We start from the raw sequence: 24,900 nt of genomic DNA, 5'->3' as shown, positions 1-24,900 counted from the left end.
CCAAAAGGGTCAATTTAATGAAAATTAATTGGGACGATGGACCCACCATTTTCCAGCAAGGATCGTTCGTGTGCCAGCGGTTAGGCCGAAGCAGCTCGACAGCACAGCTGTACTTGCTCACTAGCGAGCCCAGCTTAGACCCTCAGGTCCTGAAAGCACAATGCTGGAACAATGAAGGTCTGCGAATGTGGGAGCCAGCACACCCAGGACAACCCACTTCAGGAAAGTGCGAGACATACGGAAATGTCTTTAAAGGACAATTCTGGCTTGTGCTACAGGGGGAAAATGGTATCAAAGCTACACAATGACCAGCCTCTGTGGAGTGGGTCCTCTGTAGGGAATTCTACTTTGTTCTATATGCCAGAAACCTTGACCCCACCCTGTGTGTGAAGCAAGGGGCTGCTTTGTGAAGGGGCGCTGATCAAGACCACAGCCATTATTGTGCTGGGAGCCAAACATCTGAAGCTTATCACCACGCACAATGGTGGAGGCTTCTTAGCCACATTTCTAATTATATTTCCAGTGCTTTTGAGATAAAGGGACAAAGAAATATGGGACTTACTTTTCAGGTTTTGAGGCCACTCTGAAGTGTTCTCTGTAAAATGGAGGGAGGTGATTTTGTTCTGTCATGGTGCCGTGAACAGAGTCTCCGCGTCTCAACCCTCCACCATTGTAAATGTGGATGTCAGAGATGCATTGAGACCTAAAACAATTCATTTGTCCTTGCTAATGAATAGTAATAATTTATCATTTGTACTAATCAAAAACCCTTTCATCCATGAAAACAAACAAGCTTTGCAAACACTCTCCTCTCCCAACCTCTGCAACATCAGGCAAGTGTGAGTGCTGACAGTTTCAAGACGGAGCCCGGGCAGGATGCTGCAGAAATCATCATCAGCTTGCTTTGTGTCTGGAAATTCATGTTTCCACAGTCACACTGACACAATTGTTATACACTCTGGTGCTGATCTCTGTAATGGGTATCTATCTGCCCAGACAAAAATGACTGAATTCATTTACTGCAACGTTTTCTGGCATTAGCATGCCCATCGAAGTTCAAAGTTGCCAGTCTTGTTTGTCATTTTGGGTACAGGTGTCCATTCTGTGCTCTCACTGTGGCCAGCCTAATGGACTCTGAAGTCTGAGGTAATGGAAATAGGCATGGTGACACAGGCTGGCTGCCTTCTATGCCGTCTGGTGTGTTCTCTACTCATTCTCTCTCTCAGTTCCTGACACTCATTTCCCCAGGCTTCATGTAGTCTTACTCACACCTGACTTGAGAGTGGTTTTTCTTTTTTCAATTCAAGTTTCCTTTGATTGGGTTTTTCTACTGTTGAACTTGACTTTTAGTAGAAATGAAGCTCTGTACTTCTCTAGCTTTATTTCTTCTTTAGATTGTTTCTTGACTGAATTACTCAATTACAAGATAAAGAATTGATGTAAATAAGTTTGGGGACAATGGCAACTTTTTTTGGTGAGTATGACCAACAGGCATGGGAAGAGAATGCTGGCATCAAACCAAACAGAGCAAGCACCTGGGTGCCATGGGTGGTCACCATAGTTACAGAGAAACTGGAATGGATCAACTGCATAAGATCCTTTCCATTCTGTTGTGCCCCTACTTTGTGTCATGGTGCAATCATTTTAGTCATCCCTGGCTCCCTCACTCTAGCTCTGTGTGTTTAAATTGTACTCTGCTGTGGCTTCAATGTAAGACATCTGTCTAAAGGCTCATGTATTACAACACTTGGTCCCCAACTGGTGATGCTGTTGGGTGAGTTATGGAACCCTTGGGAGATGGAGCTTTTGTTCAAGGAAGCACTTTACCATGGGCTGGCCTTGAGGTTTTAGAGCCCAGACACAATTCCTGTTCTCGTGCTTTGCTTTGGGGCTGTTGAAGCCACGGGCAGATGCCTCTTGTCGCTGTCACCATGTCTTTCCCACTATGATGGATTATACCCTCTAGAACTATGAGGCAGAGTAAACCCTCTTCTTTATGCTGCTCTTGTCATGGTGCCTTCTCACAGCAACAGAAGTAAAACCCACCCACTCACCTTCACTCTCGTAGATGATCTCCCTCTATGGCATCTTCTCTGCTCTCTTCCTCTGTGAACTTGGGAGAATCATCTATACCATTCTCACAGTGCCTAGTTCATGACATCCTGTTTTCTTGAGTTCTCTGTGTGCAGCCTTAGTAAACCATGACCTTAGCCACCATTCTGGAATCATTTTTATTAAGGCTGGGGTAGAGAAAATTAAGTATTGGGGTGCTTTGTAGTCAACAAAGCCAGTGTGTGTGTGTGTGTGTGTGTGTGTGTGTGTGTGTGTGTGTGTTTTGATGGTATGCCCTTTGTGTTTGATTATATAATTCTGATACTGTGCCCTTTTAGCATCTTTTACTCGGGGAAGCCAAGGAATTTATCTGAGTCACATTCTCACTGCACTGCCAATGTCCTTGGCACAACTTCCCAGCACTTCATTGTTGAAACCATTTGGTGTGCTCCTAAGGACATGTCTTTGGGGTCCTAAATTAATTACTAGCTGTCATCAAAGCTTGCTAATCAAGTTTAAAAGATTCCCAATATCAGTCTAGCTACAGCTGAGTTGGCTCTATAGGAAGCCATTGGTACAATAGTTTAGTGGCTACCCCATAGTTAGGTATTTATGGGAGTAATATCACGGTCATTGAGAATGGTTTGATTAGACCCTAGTGAGCTACACTCCTAGAATTGCTTGGTTTGGGGCTATGCATATATTCTAAAGGACATGTGTGTGTGTGAGATCTTGTGTGTATATATGTGTGTATGTATGTATTTATGTACTCATGTATAAAGATGTAGTCTTGGTGCTTATCTGGTTTGCATGGTTTTGAGATAAACTATTGGATTGATTTATTTGTGTGCCCTGTGGTTCAACAAGGATCTTGAACCTGAATAGGTGGAAAAAGCCAAAGCTTTCCCAGGCAACCAATAGTACTTCTATATGGGACTATGTTCTGAATAAATGTGAAGGCTTGGCTTTTAGTTACATTTCTCCTAAAAGTAGTTAAACAGGGGCTGGGCTGGAGTTCAGTAGAAGTGAGTGCATACAAGGACTTCAGCTCAGTCTCTAGCACTGCCACCAGTAAACAACAGCAACACCTAAATAAGTCAAAACTATTCTTGCCCTGTGATCATCGGGATATATTCTCTGCAGGGGGCTTGTGTACAGTGTGCCATGCAAACTAGGAGAGCATGTGATCACCACACAAACTTTAAAAGCAAATGTCATGTGAGTCCGATGCAGTGTGTGCAGCCATATGTGGATGACTTCAGGTAGTCCCCAGGCCATACTGTGCACACAACTACTGGATTGTAAGATATAATAGCAGCCTCTGATAAGGTGCTGTTTCTTGCCCCTGCTATTTGAAGCTAAGAATGCCTTTTTTTTAAGAGTATGAGAAAGTACCTGGCTAAGTTTCAAGACCACCTCTTTGTCACCCTGGTATCAGGGTGGTCTCTGACTGCTTTCTGGTCCTCATGGGGACCAACACTTTCTACTCTCAACAAACCTACTCTCAACAGCGTACCCAGATAAACCCACCCAAGAGCTGATCCCACCAATACATCCGTGTAGACCTAGATCTTAATGCTAGGATCCTTTGGGGATGGAGGGATGAAGCTGCTTTATAATGTGGCGTGTGGTAATAGCCATGGAGTCAGTAACTAAAGAGGGGATGTAGGTTTGATTTTGGCAGGTTCATTCCCAAAGTGCTTTCCATTGCCTGTCTGTAGTTGAAGGCTCATGACACAGTAGTTAGTACAGAATGGATGAGACGGTATCGGCAGCCCTGTTGCACAGACAAACAACTTGTGGTTAAAAGGGAAGTAAGTGACTGTCAGCTAAGCCTCAGGTGTAGGGCTCCTGACTCCTAGTCAGTACCCATTTAACAACCCACAATGCTTCGAAGCCTGAGACTTCTGAAGAGTCATTGTGGAGAGGTGAATAGTCTCTAAAAGGCACAACTTGGTCCCAGTGTAAAAGGAAGTAGATTTGACTCAGTAAAGATGAAAATGTTCAGCAACTAGGCTAGTACAGCAGTGCTATGAGCTACTTTGCACAGCAGTGTGTGCTCTGTGTGGATGGTGCAGTGGGGTAAGATACAATATGGAGGTGACTTTCAGGACTCTTAAAATTCTGAAACTTTTTATAGCCTTGTGTTCAAAATGCCTGGCTCCCTTTCCAGCTTTGAATAGAAGTAACCATGCAGGTAATGAGAGTGCCCAAGCCTATTCTCAGGTACCCTGGGTTAGAATTCTAGTTGGAAGTCAAGGGGCATGGGTAAGGATGAGTTTCAAAGATGGTTCCGAGAACATGTTGTTCTTGCAGAGGACCTGGGTTCACTTCCTAGCATCCACCTGGTAGCTCATAACTCCAGTTTCAAAAGATTTAGCACCCTACTTTGGTCTACAAGGATACCAGGAACATACACATTCAGTAATACACTTACATACCTGCAAACAAAACATTCATATACATAAAATAAAAATAAATAAGTATTCAAAAAGTACAAGACCTAGATGCAGTGGTTGTGAACTGCTCTCCTCGTTTATCCCATATGGAAACCATCATGACCAGGCACGCCAGCCTCATTTCATACTGAGGGGTCTAATCTCATCTGTTTAAAGAGTCTTGTCTTCTCAGTGTGCAATACCTGTGTTAATAGCAGGTTATCCAGTTCAGTTTGCATTTGTTCTTTAAGCTCTGAAAGGCCTGTGCCTGGCAGACTTGTCTGCTAATATCCTAGAGTGCCTAGCTGTTTCGGTAGTAGGCGTTAGTGATGCTCTGCAGGATGAACACCAGCTACCCCCATCATCAACCCTTCATACACGGCCATTCTGTAAACCCAGCCCACACCGGGATGGCAGCCTCTGCAATCAGCATGTTGCAAGCAGAAATGAGTAAACTGCCCGTTCTCATCCTAGTTTCCAACTTGTACCTTCACATTCAGTGGTAGGAAATCTCTAGTATCACCAAAAGTTAAAGTAAACCCCATTCTTGGGGAATTTTCCTGAGCAGTACTCTCCTGCCGTTATAGCAGTCCTCTGAGAGAAGAGTCTCAGGATGATACGTCCACATACAATACTCACCAGCAGACTCTGAAACTCCCAGCATGTCTCCCCATGGACAACCAGATTTTAAAAAAAATACAACCACTCTAACAGATTTTTTCCCCTATGTTTCAATCAATAGGATGCTTTTTAAAGCTTACTTTTTTTGTTGGACGCTTTAAGTGACGGATGAGACAAAAGGAAAAAAGCCAAGATAAAATGGCAGCCTAGATGCTCCTCAGATCCTATAATGAACTCCACAGGGCATCCAATTTTGATGTATTAGGACTTTTTTTTATAATGAGTACATTGTTAGAAATCGCATTTTCTATCGGCGGGAGCTGGAGATGAAACTGAGCTGACACCTTACCTCTTTGTAGTTAATTAGCAGGAGAAAAGTAGTGTTTTGAATCTCGTGTGGGAAGGGGAGTATTATTCATCCTCCCTCTCTCCCGTCTTCTCCCTTCAAACACCTGGGTCTTTTATTTGGTTCTGTGGCTCAGCTGAATCTGGTTGGCAGGGAAAGGATGTGGGATATTGAAGAATGGTTATTATTTAATGAAAAAAAAAAAAACCTCTGTAACTCACTTCTCCCATTCCTTCAGCCTGCAGGGTAAATAAAATAGATCTGGTCTTTTTATTCAAAAGATCAGTTCCTTACCTAGACTGCAACACGAGGCAATGCCCGTGGGACAGGGGCTCCTTGTTGTTATTCTATTACCATTCGTCATCATTGAATCCTCAATACTTGGCACAGCATGTGGGACTTTGTAGGATTTGATTCATGCTTATAAATCAATGAATAAATAAGATATCATGTTGGCCCATCTGTACAGCGCTATTGTTGTTCTGGTTCATCTGGTATCTTCCTCTGGGAGGTAGGATGCCCATTTTAGGATGGGAAGTAGAGTTCATATTAGATTTGGGGAGCTAGAGGCAGGGAGCTCATGCACAGTCTGTGCCATTAGGCTGGTGGACAGGGTTGGGGTCTTCATGGACCTCCATCTGGACGAAGACTAGACACGTGGTGGGAAAATTCTGTCTATCTCATCATCTGATCCATGTGTGTTTATCTTGTGCCCTGTCCCAGGGAGCTGCAGGGGAGAGCAGCTGTTACTGTCTCTTCACTTTGGGAGCTCACTGTGTCCTGGATTGGGCACTAGAACATACTTGAAGGCAGCAAGCGTGGAGGTATTACCTACGGAGACCTGACCCTGTGGGGCTGAGGGCCCAGGGGAGGAATCATCATCACTTGATTCCTTCGGTGTGCTGGGTTCTGGGTGCAGCTTCCTCCTCACAGAGAACTTTTGAGTGAAGGGGGGTGGGGGGTAGCTCTGCTGCAGTATTAGGCCTTAAGTTAAACCACTGGACTTTGGTGTACCAGCTCTTCTTGTAGCCCTCGACTCTGTGTGGTTCTGGAGAGAGCTGGGTATCAAGAGGCCCTGGGAGTGGGCTGGGGTTTTGCATTGCAAGCTAGGAGCTCTGTGTATGGGGGATCTGGGATTGAGTGAAAGGGGGACCTAGATCCAGGAGGGTGGGGGAAAACAAGATTGGGATCACATCTATCTTGGAGGGTCCTGTGGCCAGACCAGCGCAGAGGATGGGGCCATTGTGATTGCTGAATTCTTGCTGTCTCCTTTGCTCATGAGCTTAGCCTTGATTTTCCTATCAGTAAAATGAGCATTGTGATATCCATTTTGACAGCCACCCAGAGTGCCAGTGATACTTCGGGACACACACTTCTGAAAGCAATATGCAAGGCATAGACAGGGGTTCCTGTCCCCTGCTGACAGGTGTAGGTAGCTGGGGAATGAACAGCTGTGGACCTTTAACTATGACAGGATCCCCAGAGCCCTCTGGACCAAGAGTTCCAGCCTCTTTCTCTTCACCCTCCTTGGAATCCCTCCTCTCCTTCACACTCACCTCTGCCTTCTCTAGCCACAAGTAACATGCCCTTCTCTGACTCTCTGACAGTCTAAGACATGGGGGAACCAGTCATTATAACCTCTTCACTATCTTCACATTTCCTGTGTCCCTGAGCCATCTCAGCAGAACTCAAATCTAGTCTTCTTCACATTATATATATTTGGGGAAGATATCTTGGTTTCCTCCTCCAAAGACTGGGAATAATAATGTTGCCTGCCTCGAGGTAATTGTGAGGGTCAGCTTGGGCCATTCATCTCAAGAGCTTGGCACATATGCTACCTGTCTATACTGTTATTGCTCCTAGAGATTATGAGGTGCCCATTCTCCACCTGCTCCCCACTGTCACCACAAACCTTTGCAAAGAGTTAATAACCTTTGTCTCCTCCATCATTTAAGGCTCTGAGCCTCCTGTGCCTTCTGACCACAGGGACAGCTAGTGTGAAAGCAGGAAAGCAGGACTGAGTGCTGGCCCCTCACAGAACTCAGGAGTTCCCTCCAGAGCTGTGGGTTTTGAACTATTGGCAATTATCTAAAGATTCTTAGAGTACGGATTCCCACACTAAAAAAAAAATAAAATAAAATAATTAAAAACCAGTTATTTACTAGTCATAACAATACCAACAAAGCTATTATTAATAAAGTTGATAAGGATGCATTCTGTGTTTTGGTATGTCAACACGCAGAGCTGTTTGTTCAGCAAGAAAGTTGTCCACTTTCTAACGGGAAGTGAGAACTACATGGGACTTAGGGGTGAGGAGAGTAAAGCGGAAGAGCGTGTGTCACTAGACTAAGAGGACAATGTTAAGTCTGCAGTACCCCATCTTGATGAGTGCTGAGTGGGTTTGGGGAAAAATCTAGTACAGAGCTAATCTTGAATATAATCCCATGCAGTCAAAGCTATTAATGTTCCCATTTTGCAGTCAATAAAGCCAGGGCCCAGAGAAGAGTTTCACAATGCCAAACAGTTACTAAATAGCCCAGAGGCTACCCAGCTACCTAGGCCCCCAAGCTCCCAGGATCCGCTCTGCCTGGGTGGCCCCTGGCCATCCTTGCCCAGTGCACATTCCAATCTCTTCCTACATGGTTAGTTTCCAGGCAACAGTAGCCCATTACCCACCTCTGCAGTCATGTTCCTTCCTTTGGGTCTGGAGGGGCAGGCAGAGGAACAAGATGCTCAGAAAAGGCACCTACCTGGTCCTTCTCCTTTCTTCTTTCAAGATTCTTTGGCCCAGCAGTGCGAAGACACCTGCTGTGCTGTAGCTAACTGTTAACGAGCATGTTTGCACATTGCTCCCACCATGCTATTTGCACGACAGAATGTGAAGACACAGCTCGAAATATTTTTAAGATCTGGCCTTTTTATCTCAGGAAGCACAAAACAGTGTTTGCAGTTTGGCCTCTGGAATGATTTGCTCAGCGCATTAGCTCATTCCTGCCAAGCTGGGGCATTTCCATAAATCTCCTGAGTCCCTTGAATCTTCTGATCCTTTGCAGTATGTATTTTTACACAGGTTCTTTTGCTTTGGAGAAATAAAGTAAAGATACTGAAAGGTGAGCTTGGCCAGGGCATCCTCTGCACTGTTTGTCAATGCAAATTGGGGCTTGAACTGGAATGATAGTTTCCTTTAAATGGTCAGGCATCTTAAGGCCCCTTTACAAATAATGTCAGTGGCAATCACAGCTAGGAGTGTTTGCTAGAGAGTGGAATCTTTTCCTGGGCCAGCAAGATGGCTGGCAGGATGGAGCTTACTCTGAAAACATGGTGACCTGTGTTTTAGCCCCAGAATATAGGAGAAGACCAACTTCACAGAGTTGCCCTCTGGCCTGCACACATGCAACCTGGCATGTAAACACCTACTCTCTCACGTCCCCTACCTTTCCCCACACACCAGTAAAGTAAAAAATAAAAAAAATTGTTCCTGACCCCACATTGCTATCACAAAAGAAGAAGCTATTTTTTTTTTTAATGTGGGTCTTCATTTGTCACACAGGTGTGACTTTCCATATAGGTCACTGCTTGTGTGACATTTACTTTCTCCTAGTGAGTTCAGGCTCCTCTGTTCTAAAATCTCTCCTTAGGGTCATTGGATAGGCAAACACTTCACCTCCATTTAAGACTTTGTGGGCTTGGATCCTGTTGCTTCCTAGATGTGTGACTTCTGTGAGAAAATTTATAAGGAGACCTTGGCCTGCTCATCTGTGAAGGAGGCAGAGTCTTTTTTGCATTAGTAAATATCAGTATTTGTATCCTGTGTTCATAGGAGCTAAAGGGCAGAGGCAACTCAAATGTTGGTGGATGAATGGATAAACTAAACATGGTTTGTACATGTGTGTGCGTGAACAAACACACACACATACACACATGCTCACACATACACACACATACATACATACACACACACACACACACACATACACACACACACTCACACACTCACATGACAGCATAGATGGACTGGAGGTCATTATGCCAAATGAAATCAGCCAGCCACCAAAAAGCATATACTATATGATGGCACTATAAATAAAAAATCATCCTAATATTTCAGTGTGCATTAATTTGCTTTTGTTCAGTCATTAAAAATATTGAACATTTCTTACATTACAGTGCAGTTACTACTTCCTATGTGCAGCACCTGCCTATAGCTCTGGTTTACATGTCTTGTTGGGTTTCAAGTTTTTTCACACCAAATGTTTATAACATATTGTTACACTTGATCTTAGCCAAAAGGCCGAGAAGCGATAACATATTGTTTATAACATAGTTACCATTTTTAATGTTCAGAGGGCCTAAGTGCTTTGTGTATGATAGTATATTATATATTCATATGGGTGTGTGCACATGTATGTGCATGTGGTGGTCAAAGGTCAACATCAGGTGTCTTTGCCCATGAGTCTCCACAGTATTTTTTGAGCAGGGTCTCTCCTGAAACTGAACCTGGTTGGTTTTGCTAGGCTAACTGACTGATGCATTCTAGGGATCCACCTGTCCATACCACTAAAATCCTAGCATTTGTTACAGATAGAGCCATGGTGCCAAGCTTTCTTTTATGAGTGCTTGAGAACTGAACCAAGGCCCTTACATTTGTGAAGTGGGCACTTTACCACTGGGCCATCTCCCCTGCCTGTTGATGCTTTTCATATTATCAAGTCACCAATCACTTTTGTAGTTAAACCTTCATTTTGACATTTCAGTTGATTAAATCAAATGTATAATAGACCAGAAGTGTTTTGCCATAACCACTGTTATGCATGCTGTAACTTAGAAGTTCTCCTTTTTATATTTGTTAGCATAAAGACTGCTTACGGGACTGGGAAAAAGGCTCAGTCGTTAAAGTGGTTGCCATGCAGTGTGACTTCATAGTTTGGATCCCCAGAACCTACATAAATGCTGGGTGGCATGGTGACTCACCTGTAATTACTCGGAAGGTAGAAACAGGAATCCCCAGAGAAAGTTGACCAGCAAAATTGACATTGGCAAACTCCAGGTTTGATTATGAGATCTTGCCTCAATGAATAAGGCAGAAAAGGAATCAGGATGATTCCAAACATTAACCTTGGACCTCTGCATGTACATACATACACCCATGCAGATACTCCCACACATGCATACTCACACACATGCAAACACACACACACACACACACACACACACACACACACACACACACCACATGCACATGAAAATGGAAAAAAGCAATAAATAAGTATAAAATCCACTTAGATGCTATTCCATGACTATGGTATCAGAATAAAATTGTATGGATTGACCAATTAATAATAAAATTTTACTATAGTAACCACTAATAGCTCATGGAACAAAGAACATGACAAACATTCAAACATTATGGGGGGAAAGCTACATTGGCCAAGACCATGAGATTCAGTGTTTACTCTAGTAGTACGAACCTATTCCCTCTGAGGCAGAACCCTCCTCTGGCTATGAATGTTATGGATTAAAAAGACCACAGAAGTGAGGGAGACTGATCCTCATGGTGCCCACGGGGAAGGAAAATGTGGCCAGCTTTACTGAGGAGAAGTTTGGCACTGGACACCAAGAAATCTTTCAATATTTATAAATGTTGATCCAGAAATTCCAGCTAGTCAACTACCGTTAGAGATGCCTCTGAAGTGTGGGAAAGTGTTTCTGTCCATGGTTAGAAATAGGATTCCGTGTAAATGCCCAGGGACAGTCAACGATGAAGACGTAATTTGATGACCTGATGGAGTATTATGAAGTCATTGCAAGTGGCATTTGTTTAAACTTTCATTGCAGTGCACGGTTTTATCTGCCCCTTGTTTCTTCTCTTACATTTCTTACATCTTCTCGGCTTAACATCATTCACAAACATCATTCCTGTAATCGAAAAGAAATTTACATATTAAAAATATTAGAGAGAAGGAGAGACTCTCTTCCTTTTCTAGGCTCAGACTTCATATGTTCATCTTGCCCACTCTTCTTTGACATAGCGAGTGGCCTGGATGTGGAGTCAGTGGGCCCGTGTTTTTAAGTTATAATACTGAAATCAACTAGCTGTGTGGCCTTGGTGAATCTGACTTACATGTACCTTGGCTGTCTGGTTTGTAAAAGGGAGTTGCTGTCAGACACAACTAAAACAGAAAGCCCTCATGCCAGTGGATGCTCTGAGGCTTAAGTTCAGAGCTCTCCCCCGACTATCTCACAGTTGGTCATTTGCATGAAGGACCGTCAAAATTCAATGAAAGAAAAGTCATGCTTTATTACCAGGGCAGGACAGAACTGGACTCCAGGTGAGCCAGAGAGGCAAAGTATAGTGTGAGGGTGGATTCCATGGACTTCTGACCTTTCTCCAGCAGAGCAGGGGTTAATCTCCAGCAGCCATGCATGGCAGTTACTCATCAGCAAAACCTACCTAAGTTTTGGTGTCCCAGGACTTTATACAGGTACCCATCCTGTCAGCATGATCAACAGAGTGATTGCCCAGTGTGGTTGGAGTCAGCCTCCAAGTTAGCTAATAGCACGCCAACCAAAGGCTCCATGGTTGTTCTTTCTGTATGGTCAGTCCTCCCTTAAGAGTGCTGTATATAGTTCACCTCATCCTCAAGCCCATTGTGAACAGCCTCATTTCTACTGCATATCTCACAGTTTTTCTCACAGGCATCAAGGGAAAAGGCCAGACCTCTTGTTGAACAAGGCCAAAAAATAATTATGACACATAAGGTGACAGAAAAGAAAGATTGCACAGATATAAATACAGATATTGTGTGTTCTGCGTGTGTGTGTGTGGTGTTTCTACAGGGTTCTGAGACTGGCTGACAGGAAGAACATGACCTTGACAGTTATAAGACATACACAGGCATGCACTTCATTCCCCATTCTCAAATCTTCAGGAGTGCCTGTGAGAATAAACCCACTTATGGTGGACACTGCAAAGGACATGTTTTAGCACGGATATTCACCACAGAGAGGAACTGAAAAAATACAACTCCTGGGTGCTTGCCTCTGACTCAGTGTTCAGAGCACAGCATTCGTGTCTGGCACTAACTATTTACCTGATGGGGCTGAGTTCTCAGTCTGTTTCTGAAGGTTTCTCTCTCTGGCACTACTCTGATCTGCCCTTCAGCTGAGCCTACTTCTGCTAGTACAGGGCAATGTAAAACAAAGTTGGGAAGGTCCGTTTTCAAAGTTTCCACTCTCGAGCACCAGATCAAACCAACTGACTCCTGACTTCATAAACATGAGACTAGGAGACGAACATCCAGGCTGGGCACACGGCTCAACAGGTAAAGCCCTTGCTATAAGCATGAGGACTGGAGCTCAGACTCTCTAGAACCCCCACATAAAGGCGGCAGCCCGGGGCTGGGGATTTAGCTCAGTGGTAGAGCGCTTATCTAGGAAGCGCAAGGCCCTGGGTTCGGTCCCCAGCTCCGAAAAAAAGAACCAAAAAAAAAAAAAAAAAAAAAAAAAAGGCAGCAGCCCACCTATAAATTCCAGCAGCAGGAAGAGAGAGATCCCCAGAGCAAGCCGGTAACAGGGCTAGCCATATTATCAAGCTCGAGGTTTGACTTAGAAGTCTTGCCTCAGTGAATAAGGCAGAACAGTGATCGGGAATAATTCCCGATGTCAGCTTGAAGTCTCCATATGCACACCCACGCACATACACACGCACACATCAATAACTGTGGGTGTGGGGGAGAAAAATGAAAATGGAGTTTAGTTCTCATATGAAGGGATGCAGAAGTCTTCATCCCAGGAATCTCCAGGGAGGATAACTATGCTTTTATAACTGGGGGACGGAGACTGGGGATGAGACCAGCAACTGAAATCCAATTACACGTGTTCCCTTCCGTCAGAGGAAAGGTTCAGCTTTCTCCATCTGCAGGATCTTTGGAGCACCAGTAGCTTGCAATGACTTGATGCTATCAGTAAAATTGCTTCCTATGTTCCGTCTCTCTCTAGAAAAAACCGGTCACGCAGAAGTCGTCCGGGTTGTGTACCGGCCAGAGCACGTCAGCTTTGAGGAGCTGCTCAAGGTCTTCTGGGAGAATCACGACCCGACCCAAGGTAGAGTGATGAGTGAGCCAGTATTTAATTATCTTACTAATTACAGCTGGGATAATTAGTGTTTGAGCTGCATGGGAGAGATGAACCTTGAAATCACACAGGAGCTCAAGAATATGATTGCAGACATTTACTGACGGCACGGGGCGGGGGCACACGGGGAGTGGAGGGTAAGAGAATAAAGGCACAGCCACAGTCAGTGCCCCTCCCCCCATTACAGCTGTCAGGGGTGGGAAAATTCCCACAGAGAAAGACGCCAGACAATGGAGATCCCTTCACCTTTTGATTATTGCATTATTCTTCCTTAATGCAGCCTTTTGTCTACAAAATTAAAGTGTCTTCCCAGTAACCACAAAGTTTTCCTGATTTATGGTCCCTTTGTTTTCTCGGAGTTTAGCCTTTCTCATCTTTTTGACGTTATCGGGTTTATTTTTTTAAGAAATGTCTGCTGGTGATTACAGGAAGGAACAAAGCAGAATATAAAGGTGAAAAACAGTGTTCAGTAGTCCACAATGCAACCTGAGTTATTCAAACATTTCATCTGTCCTCCTTGGAATCTGTTATGTGGGGATGTTAATGTACTTTGACTATAAACAGTATCTGGTGGCCAGGTACATAATTTGGATACACTCGCAAGCAGAAAGCACCCCCACCCCTGTTGGCTAATACTATAGTCAATAGTGAAATATTTCTTCTCCACTGGCCTCCTTACAAGGGTGGTTTTGTCAGTGCTGTGCTCGGGGATGGAGAGGCTTCTGAACTTGGATCTCACAGAAGTGTCTTTTGCGTGGCCTCTGTCTACTCACAGAAACAATTTTCCCTTTGGCATTTTCTGTGATGGGTTTGCCACATTGACAGTCTCTAAGAAATGAACGTTTCCTTCCCAGCTACGCTTGTGCTTGTGGTGAACTCTTAACATGGGCCCAACAGAGCAAGTTAGTGGGTCTTTTTTTTCCAACGTGGAAAGGTTTAATGAGGGAAGAAGAATAAAAAGGGGTACAAGTAAGGGTCGGCCATGGGCACGTGGAGGGAAGAGGGGATGCGGAGAGAAGGGATAGGGACAAAGAGGGCACAAAGAAGAAAAGAGAAGAGGAAGAGGAAGAGCAAGTTGGTGGGTCTTGAGTGTTGTGTGCTATGTCAAGTGTGTCCTCCAACATGCCCCACTAGAGCTACCCACTACTGGTGTCGTTTGCAAAGGTCAAAGATCAAAGCAAAGGCGAGTACAGCAGAGTAAGCACTGTAATGCCTTCCTTCAGGTGAGGACACCAGGAAGATAAGGGCTAAGACCTGGGTGGAGCTATAATGGAAAGTCTGGTTTTCTATGAGGGTGGGTCCTGAGGTGAGGTGAGAACTGAGATACGGGACAGTAGGTCAGAGATAAGAAGAGCACTGCAGTCTGAAGGCTGGCTGTCACCAGAGTTTGGGCCAGTGGGCTGCCCTAGCAAATAAAAAGTTCACCTTAACAGCGTAGATAGGAAGCTCTGATTGATGCTTATATCCAAGAGCTCATGCGAGAGTCTCCATCAGGTGAGGCAGACATTCAGTCACATGACCAGCAAAGCCAGGAGTCAAGAGAGAATGCTTTGAGTTTCTAAACCACCCAGGAGACCCACGTCAGGAATCCAGACAGCCTGAGGCCAGATCCTGCAGGACAGCTTGGAGCCTGTAACTTGGCTGCGTTGCACAATGTTCTGTCTCTGAGGCCTCACTTCAGTGGCATCTCAGACAGGGCCACATGTCACTGTTCTTCTCTCTTTATGTCCTTTAACATGGTACCCATTGCACAGTGTCCTTATCAGCTCAGGTATGTTAACCCCTGAACGTCCAGGAGAGATTCCCTGAGGAAGGCCCCGCAGACTCTATTCTCTCCCACACTTACATTTGCCTCACAGCCCTCACAGCCCTCACAGCCCTCACAGCCCTCACAGCCCTCACAGCCCTCACAGCCCTCACAGCCCTCACAGCCCTCACAGCCCTCACAGCCCTCACAGCCCTCACAGCCCTCACAGCCCTCACAGCCCTCACAGCCCTCACAGCCCTCACAGCCCTCACAGCCCTCACAGCCCTCACAGCCCTCACAGCCCTCTTGGTTTTCTTGGGTGCTTGTTTGTTTATGGTTTGTGTTGCTCTCCTAGTGTGGCATAAGAATGTATGAACTCCTGGATGATTTCAAAAGCAGGCATTTATTGCCTCAAAATTCTGGAGGCCTCTCAACCATAAGTGAAAGGCCAGGAGTCAGCAGGCTTTCTTTCTCCTTTCTCCTTTCTCCTTTCTTTCTTTCTTTTCTCTCTCCTGAGTGTGCTGACGGCCCTCTTCTCCTCCCTGGGTCCCTGCATGGTCTTTCTTAGGTGGGTGTCCTTTTGTTACAAAGACACCAGTTTTATTAGTGACCATGTTTTACTTAATTACCTTTTACAAAACATCAGTCAGGCTGAAGAGATGGCTCAGCAGTTAGGAGTACTGTCTGCTCTTCCAGAGGACCCAGATTTGGTTCCTGGCATCCCCATAATGTTCTTTTCTAGCCTCCAAGGCACCAGGCACAGACATGGTACACAGATATACACACAGGCAAAACACCCATACATATAAAATAAAATGCTTGAAGAATCAAAAAATATTCTTTTAAATCTACAAATGCAACCATATTCTCTGGTACAGGAGCAGAGGCATCAGCTTGTGAAAAGAGGAGGAGTACACTACTGAACGCATCACACTGTGTGTCGGAGTGACAGCACACGGCACTATCCACAGTGACAGCTCTGCCTGCTTTTCTTCTAGGGGTGTTTTAGATGTCATTAATAGACTCATAACCTGGAAGTCATTTAAAAACCCATCCAGGTGAGCATCATGGACCGAAGACTTGCCTTTCAATGTGCTTACCATGCCGTTACCAGAATTACTTAGGGGCTAGCTCAATGCATTGGAACATGCCAACAGTCAGTCTTTCTCTCTCTCTCCCTCCCCCCCTCTCTCTCTTCCCCCCTCTCCCTCTCTCTCTCTCTCTCTCTCCCCTCTCTCTCCCTCTCTCTCCCTCTCTCTATCTCTATGTCTCTCTGTCTCTTTCTGTCTCTCTCTCTCTCCCTCTCTCTCTATCTCTATCTCTCTCTGTCTCTCCCTCTCTCCTTTTCCCTCTCTGCCCCTCTCTCCCTCTCTCCCTCTCCCTTACAAGATTCCCCAGGAACCTTCTAGATTCACTGGTCTAAGGGATGACTTCATGACTTTGACTAGCTTTTGTCCTATTGCTTAGGGAATGGGTAGAAGACTTAGCAGAGATGTCAGAGTCATCCCCTAGGGCTATTACATAAGAAAAGAAAGTATCTCCCTTTTCTGGGTTGCCAAGGCTAAGGTGCTCTGTATGTGCTGTTAGTTTACCAGGAAGGAAGATAAACAGAGACATGAGACACATAAAATGCACCAGGACACTCTAGAGGCCTGAGACCTGTTCTTCCTGAAGCTAGCCACCTACTCTGCCAGCTGTCACATGACTTTCTAAGCCCCAGAGTCATGTGCCCTTCCTGTTCTTTAGCCAGACTCAGATTTCTATGCCTTCAATCACGGAATTCTAACTCATCCACTCGTCTAATCTCATCACTATGTTTACCATATTAGGAGCTGTTGGCTCTGCTCATTCATAAATCAGAGGTCCAAGCATTTGGTCAATAGTCTCACCACTGACTAAGATGAAAGGAGGTCACTAAATAGTGCTTCTTCAAGACTTTGTGGCTTGATTAGGTGTTTCCTCTGTAATTCAGAATAAGTAAGTATTCAGGGTTTGAGAAAACATGTGGGATTCTCCCTTCACCATCTCTGAACTGCTGTGGAAGCAGTTGTCCATCCAGGACCTTATATGTCCTCTGTCAGGCATACCATTTGGTGATGCTAATAGGTAGGTCTAAATAGGTAGGAGGATTCAGCTCCTGAAACAGAGGGGCTCATAAGAAAATAGTCAGAACCCAGTGGACCAAGATCAACTGAGCACTCAGATAAGTGTTTGTGAGACTGCACAGCACCATCAGATCAAGTATGAATGAATGCTGGAAAAACTAAAGCCAAAACAAAAACTCAGAAGAACCTTGGATCATATTCTAGTGACTACCGAAGCTTCAAAACTTGCCGTCATGTGTCACTTCTCCAAGGTCAGATCGCAGACCATTGACTGAACATTAGGCAGTGGTCAGGACAGAGTTAGCCTGTGAATGAACTTAGGTTCCTCTTCCCCTCAGTTTCCCATGGAAATGGCTGTGCAAAGAGAGCCCTAATGCCATGCGTGAGGGTAGTGCAAGCATACAAGGTGGCTACCTCATGTAGAGAGGAAACTTGTAGGAGAGAGCAGCATGGTGAGTGTGGGCAACTCTGAACTGTGAAGCAACAGCCTCTCAAATTTCTTTTCCAGAGGCAAGACTAAGCAATTCCTAAAGCCACTCAGGGAATGCTCCCACCTGAATTAGAACTGCTTGTCCTCAAATAGACCGACTGCAAAAGAAGTTGAGAAGGGCCGCCCGGCCTTCAATGCTAGGATACAATGAAAAAACATGCACATTTTCCCCCAAAGCATGACTCCAGAGACACAGACTGTAAATAGCATGTTGGAAGATTGTAGAACCTTCTTGATAAAGTTGTTAAAGGTCTGAATGGGCCACTCACAGTTTTGGATTGGAGTTTATTGTATTTGGAGGGAAAGTAGAACCCTTGGGTAATATTTACAACTATGGGGATTTTTGCTAATGCCAGGGGTCCTACCACATAAGAAGCAGAAGGAATTCAAGCTTAAAATCTCTATTCAAGTAAATCAGATCCTCAGGACATAGGGAAAACAGGAAATCTTATGTGCTTCAGGGGACTAAAGCAGCACTCATAGGTAGAACAGAGTCACAGACATGGCACCACTTAGAATGGGACAAAACTGGCAAGAATTGGTAGATTCTGGTGCTTTGAGATACTGTATGGAAGCGGGGGCGACGACTTAATAATGTGCTTGCTATACATACATGAGGACAAGAGTTTGGAGGACCCAGAGTCCATGTCAGAAACCTATCAAGATGACATCTGCCTGTAATTCCAGAACTGGGAGAGATGGAAGGATCCCTGGAGTTAACTGGCTGGCCAGCCTGCCTGCATTGAGCTCTGTGTTCAATGAGAAGCCGTGACTCAAAAATCCAAATGGAGAGTGATTAAGGAAGGCAACTGACATCACACACACACACACACACACACACACACACACACACACACACACTACACATATATACACACATATACTACACATATATACACACATACACACACATACACACACATGCACACATGAGCACACACATATGTACACAGCACACATGCATGCATGCATACACACATGTGCACACACATGCACATACACAGACATATAGATAGGCCAAGGAATCTGTCCTTCCACAGTCACTGTGAGCCAGTCCCAAGAGATAGTCTCTCAGTGGTTCAGGTAGAGTATCTGAGCAAAAACCTCAGCTTACATTTGGCTAGAAAAGAAGAGACTCTTTCATCTCATCTACCAGTTACCACAAAATCTGTACTTTGGCCAAATCCTCAATTTTAAGCCAGTGCATCCTGTGTTTGCTTTCTGTCTTTTATCCATGGGGCAGATATAACTATAGGTGTAACCATTTGGTCTCTTAACTACTGAAATTCTGCAAGGAACATGGAAGAGATTTGGGTTCTGGCCCCAATTTAGACCCTCTTCAACCTTGAGATGCCAAGCCACTCAATTCTGAACTTTTCTGTTTTTCTTTAATCTTTTTTTATTAGTTAGGGTTGTCTAGAGTCACAGAATGTATGGAATGCATATATATTTATTGGGATGTCTTATAGGCTGTAGTCCAGCTATTCTAAACAATGCCAGCTCACTGTGGGATTTGCAGGTCTTCCCTGGTAACTCTAAACCCAGAACATTTTCTAGATAGTCCTTTGGGAGCCATGCCCTGTTCACAGTGGCTACCAACCCAGTGTCTGTTTTTCCACTTGGACAGCTTATAATTTTGGCTGGATATGCACTTGCTAATAAAGGCTCAAACTCTGGGGATGGAGATATGGTTTAGCAATGAAGAACACCTGTGTTCTTGCAGGGGACCCAGGTCCAACTCTCAGCACCCACAGGGTGGCTCACAACTCCATAACTCCAGCTCCAGGGGATCCAGTGCCCTCTTCTGACCTAAGCAGGTACTAGGCGTGCACATGGTGCACAAACATACTCATACACATAAATATTAAATAAATCTTTTTTTTAAAGACTCAAACTTCCATATGCCTTAGAGTGAAGTCTGGTATTTGTTGGAATTTTCACTATTCAGGCATTAGTGAGTGTGGTGGGGTCAAGTTTCAGGCTCTGTGTGCTTCCAGGAAGGATGTTTACCAGCTCAACATCATCTCCTCCTCTTCTTCCTCCTCCTTCTCAGTTCCTGAATGCAATGGATCAGGTGTTATTTCTGTGCCCTTAGTGGCAGGATGTCCTCTTCCCTCTTCTTCCTCCCCCCAATCTTGTACATGCATGCAGTGGGAAGCCATCATGGGCCTCAGGGATGGCTGAGCTGCAGCACAGAAGTGTCGAGTCATCATTGCAATCTGAGCTCTTAAGGAAAGAACCTTCTTGCCTAACCTACTGTTATCTTGGTTCACACTTTGGGACTCAGTCCCTTCTTTTTCTCAGTAGCCTGTCCTGTGTTCTCACTAGCACAGCCACAGCAATAAACTGCTGGTGAGCTGCTGTCACCCTCCAAAACTTTAATTAAAGCGCCCCATGATCAAGACATCTGTAATCACATTTACTATGTGAGTGAGGACTCAGGATGGTGATGCCGTCTGTAGCTTTGAGCTTGGCCCAGCCACACACCAGCCCTGTGGACATTTATGTATTATTGCTCTTGTCCACCTTGGTCATACTCAGGGCTTCTTCCTGGCTCATCCTGCTGTCACCAGGGATATCAAAGTTCCCTTTTGTTGGTTCTTAGTCTTGTTAATAGAAGAATCTAAAAACCAACTCAGGAGAAAGTTTGAGGGCTGTCTTACTAGCGTGTGAAAAAAAACTTTGGGACAAGCAGATTATAAGTCTCAGTAGCCATCAGGTAGAGATGGAGAAGAGGAGGAGAGAAGGCCATACCTTTTAGAGATAGGGTCCGGGGAAGCCAGTGAGTTCAGCAGTGGATGTTAGTAAGCAGATGCACACATGGCAGCAGTCAGGGCCTTGAAGCATGAGTGCAAAAGCCCAGACAGTCAGGGAACACATACTTATGCCTTTGACTAGTGTCTAAGTTAGAACTTTTGAGTTAGAAGTCAGGAAAGAAGGCAGGCTCAACAGTGCTGTATAGATGATGCTTTGCATGCTTCTACACAAAGGGAGGGGCTTCTGGGAAATGCAGCACGTGCTCTCATTAAGGGCATAATTATTCCTCCCAATCTCCTGAGCATGTCTTCATGGTGACTCAGCCTTCCTGAGGGGTATTCTCCAGACTAGGTGATTGACAGGCCCAGCTGGACTGACTTTTAAGAAGGAGACAATAGCATGTGACATTCTAACCTATGGAGCAGGTCAGCCTGTCACATCTCCATGCAGGTGAGAGGTAGAACTCAAGAGTCCATTCTTTTGACTTGGAGGAAGTAACTGTCACTTAGTGCCTGAATAAAGCCCCAAACCTCCACGCTTTCACCCTGTTCATTCAATTTCTAGTAAAGTTTGTCCTTATAGTGTAACCAGGGGAACAAGTGTTGGAGTCTGTGTGGATCGTAAGGGAGAGTTCCATCCTCAATGGCCTCCAAGCCTGCTCATTCCTGGACCACTACTCTTTCCTGATCTATCGTCCATAGTGTTAAGTCACAAAACAAGCCACTCTCATGCTTCAATTCATTCTCTGACTGTGTGACCTTAGATTAACCTGTGACTGTGACCTTAGATTAACTCCCTCTCTCTGCTCAGGGCATCTCGAATACAGTGACCTTCCTTCCTTTATTCTGCTTCTTGACAACAAACGCTTTCTTGCTCTAGAGTCTAGCACTACTGCTAAGTCTGTGGACAGCCCTTGACAAGCATGGCTCCTTCTTGTCCTCTTGATTTCTGCTGTCTTCAAAGAGGTCTCCCTTGACCTTCGCAAGCTAAAGTAGAACTCCCTGACCTCATCACCCGGGTAGCTCTCTACCAACAAACCTGACCTTCTCAGCACTCACCTCAAACTGAATGATTGGTCTGTGTATCTGTCAGGGTTTTCTAACTTGATAGAATGTGTGTGTGTGTGTGTGTGTGTGTGTGTGTGTGTGTGTGTGTGTGTGTCTGTCTGTCTGTCTGTCTGTCTGTCTGTCTGTCTGTGTTATTAGACTGACTTATAGGATGTGGTTCAGGCAGTCCAATAATGGCTGTCTCATCTTGAAGAGGCTGAGAATGGTAAGTGTTGAGTTCATGCAGCTGGATGTCACTACAGTCCCAATCTGGCACAGGCAGCCTAGAGAATTCTGGGACTGCTGCTGGTCTCCAGGCTACACTGAAATCCTGAGGAAGTTCTAACACCGGTGAAGACCTGCCTCGGCAGCAAGGTGGATGAACTTGCCACGAGAGTGAGGGAAGTAACAGAAATGCAAATCCATGCATGCAGGGTTTCTTAGTCCCAAGGACTGTGTGTGTGTGTGTGTGTGTGTGTGTGTGTGTGTGTGTGTGTGTGTGTGTGCAGGTAAACTTCTAGAGGCCAGAAGTTGATGACAAGTGTTCTGCCCATGGCTTCCTACTTTGCTTCTTGAGGCAGGGTATCTCACTAAACCCATTACTCACTGACTGGCTAGACTTCTGGCCACAGAGCTCTGGACTTCTATCTCCAGCATGAGGCTTACAGACATGAGCCATGATGTTATCTCTCCAGACCTCCGAGGACACTGCCTCGCTAGCCAGTTCCTTCCGGCCTGCACTTTCCCCTCACACACACTCTATCCATGAAACATCACTCTAGCCCTTTCAGGGTGGTTGCCCATAGCCTCTTTCCAGGTGCATGGAAGAGCAGCCAGTGTCTCCCCCATGCACACCCCCATGCTGTCTACTGGGAAACATTAATTGCAGGGAGAAAAATCCCATTTTCCTCCTGTTTCCCATCAAGTGGGTAATTAAGTGCCGGTGTGTGTATATTTGAACTTGCCAAATTAATATCTGAACTTTATTGTGCTGACCCTTTTAAGTTAGTTTGTTTTTTTAATAAGTCACCACTTTTGAAGGACTATCCTTTTTTTAGATCATGTATAAGAAATCTATCATCTGCAAATAATTAGACAGTGGGAATTATATTGTATTGCTAATGAGCAGATGTGCATGCTTGCAGTGAGGGAACAGCTGCACACACACAAAATGAAAAAGTGGCTCAAACCCAGCATTATGAATTCTGCAAGGGGCTTCATTCTTTTAAGAATTTCAGGGAACAGAGAAAAATGAAACAAAGAGCCTGGCATTTTTTCTTTATTAATTCTTTTCTCAAGTGTGCTTTCCCCTGCATAGCACCATCATACATGTGCACAGCATCCCTGCTGTTTGCACTCCCAAGTGTTTCTTTCATAGGATGCTCATACAGAACAGGTTTGCTTGGCCTTTCCTCCAAACTGATGGAAGGACTCTCAGTGGGTAGCATTTCCATGCTGGCCAAGATGCTTGGAAGCTTATGTATGTAAAACCCTACTGGATTCTTAAAGGCACCTGTAAAAGTTAGACCCATTCTGCAGATGGACAGACTGTCCCAGTGAGGCAAGAGGATATGCCTGGAGCTCACTAGTACATTACTATTATGTGACAAAGATGGAATTTGTCCCCTGGGCTCAGTTCCAAGCATTGTATTCCTCCTCTGGTAAGACACGTGACTCCACATTGTTAAGTGATGATTTCAGAGAGCAGGAAGCATGAGCTATGGTGACTGGAAACAGCTGCACACTTGCCAGTGTCTGTGAGCTCCTGCGGTGTCCGTTACAATTTCATACACGCTGCTAAGGATTAGCGAGAGGAAGGTAATTGGGCTTTTGGAAACAGTCAGAGGAATCACACACATTTTACATCATCATTTAGAATTTGAAAATTTTGCACTCCAGCAATAAAATATGAAGTCAGAAGAAGTACTACACTTCAAACGAGAGTCCCTAAAGGGAGATCAGAGCTGATAGCATTGGTGGGAACTGGAGTTCCTGGGCTTCAATAATGGCAGACTGGGCTGTTCTGTTCATCTCACACATTAAAATGACTTCAGATGTTGGATTAAACATTTAGAATGCACTGAAAACATCACAAGCAATAACTGACAGATTGCAAGGGGTGACCAGATTAAGATGAGAGGAAGCAGGGAGCAAGACAGGCTGAAGAGGATGGGATACACCCATGTTCTGAGAGAATTCTCCAGCACCACAAAATGTGGGTTTGGGGGGTCCTTACTAATGACACAGAAGGTGTGAGCAGCTCGGAGACCTGAACTTATCAGACACATATGAAGCACTGCATTGCACCTGGAAATGGCCTATCTTCTCAGGCATATGCAGAACATACACTAAGCCAGAAAAGAGATTAGTGTGTCTAAAGGGTTTTTAATCATGTAGATTAGAATTCTCTTATCACTGTTGCATTCCACTGGAAATCAGTAGCATAAAGTTATCCAGAACAGTCCTCTTATGTTAAAAAGAAATTTTAATTTCTAACTATCTTAGCGTTTTTGTCTGCATGGGAATGTCCCCACAGGCTGTGTGTTTGGATACTTGGTCCCCAGCTGGTGGCACTGTTTGGGGTTGTGGGGCCTTTAGGAGTGAGGGCAGGAGGAAGCGGCTCACTGTGGGGCAGATCTTGAGGAGTGAGATCTTTAGGAGTGAGAGCCAGAGGAAGCGGCTCACAAGATCTTGAGGCTTACAGCGAGATCCTGTTTCTTGTCCCATCTCTGCTCCCTGTCCTCCGTTGAGCTAAGCAAGCTGAGTGGAAAGTTCTGCCACATGCTGTTCTCCACTTCAAGGTACTGTGTCCCCACAAACCATTAGCCAAAATAAACCCCCTTAAACTTGCTTCTTATTGTGCTGACAAGTAAAATCAATAGCAAACAAACCGAGTTATTAAGGATAAATCATGAGCGAAATTAGGAAATATTTAATTAGGCGATGATTTGGATACTATATATCCAAGTTCACAGGGCTAAACAGATCTTAAACCCATCTGTGAGAAGACAGAAGAGCATCCATCTCAAGATGTAAGAAAACCAACCACAAAGTAATCTCAAATCGTAGGACAGAGATAATTAAGAACATATACCAATGATGTGGAGTTCAAACCACAGCAGAGAAAACCATGAAACCCAAGGATTTCCAAATGTATATCCAACT

General features: G+C 44.8%; 1 protein-coding gene across 4 annotated transcripts in view; it reads left to right on the top strand.

The window, feature by feature from the left end:
- Msra (methionine sulfoxide reductase A) overlaps positions 1 to 24,900 on the top strand; it is a 319,877-nt gene that overhangs the window by 197,788 nt on the left and 97,189 nt on the right. For all 4 annotated transcript variants that reach the window (NM_053307.2, XM_087585478.1, XM_087585479.1 and 1 more), the window contains exon 4: positions 13,456 to 13,560. In NM_053307.2, the coding sequence (NP_445759.1) occupies positions 13,456 to 13,560 (105 nt within the window). The remainder of the gene's footprint in view (positions 1 to 13,455; positions 13,561 to 24,900) is intronic.

The sequence above is a fragment of the Rattus norvegicus genome, chromosome 15 (genome assembly GCF_021556685.1).
Source record: "Rattus norvegicus strain SHRSP/BbbUtx chromosome 15, alternate assembly SHRSP_T2T, whole genome shotgun sequence".
Lineage (NCBI taxonomy): Eukaryota > Metazoa > Chordata > Mammalia > Rodentia > Muridae > Rattus > Rattus norvegicus.
The sequence above is the reverse complement of the archived record's forward strand: the minus strand, read 5'-3'. Positions and strand labels throughout refer to the sequence as shown.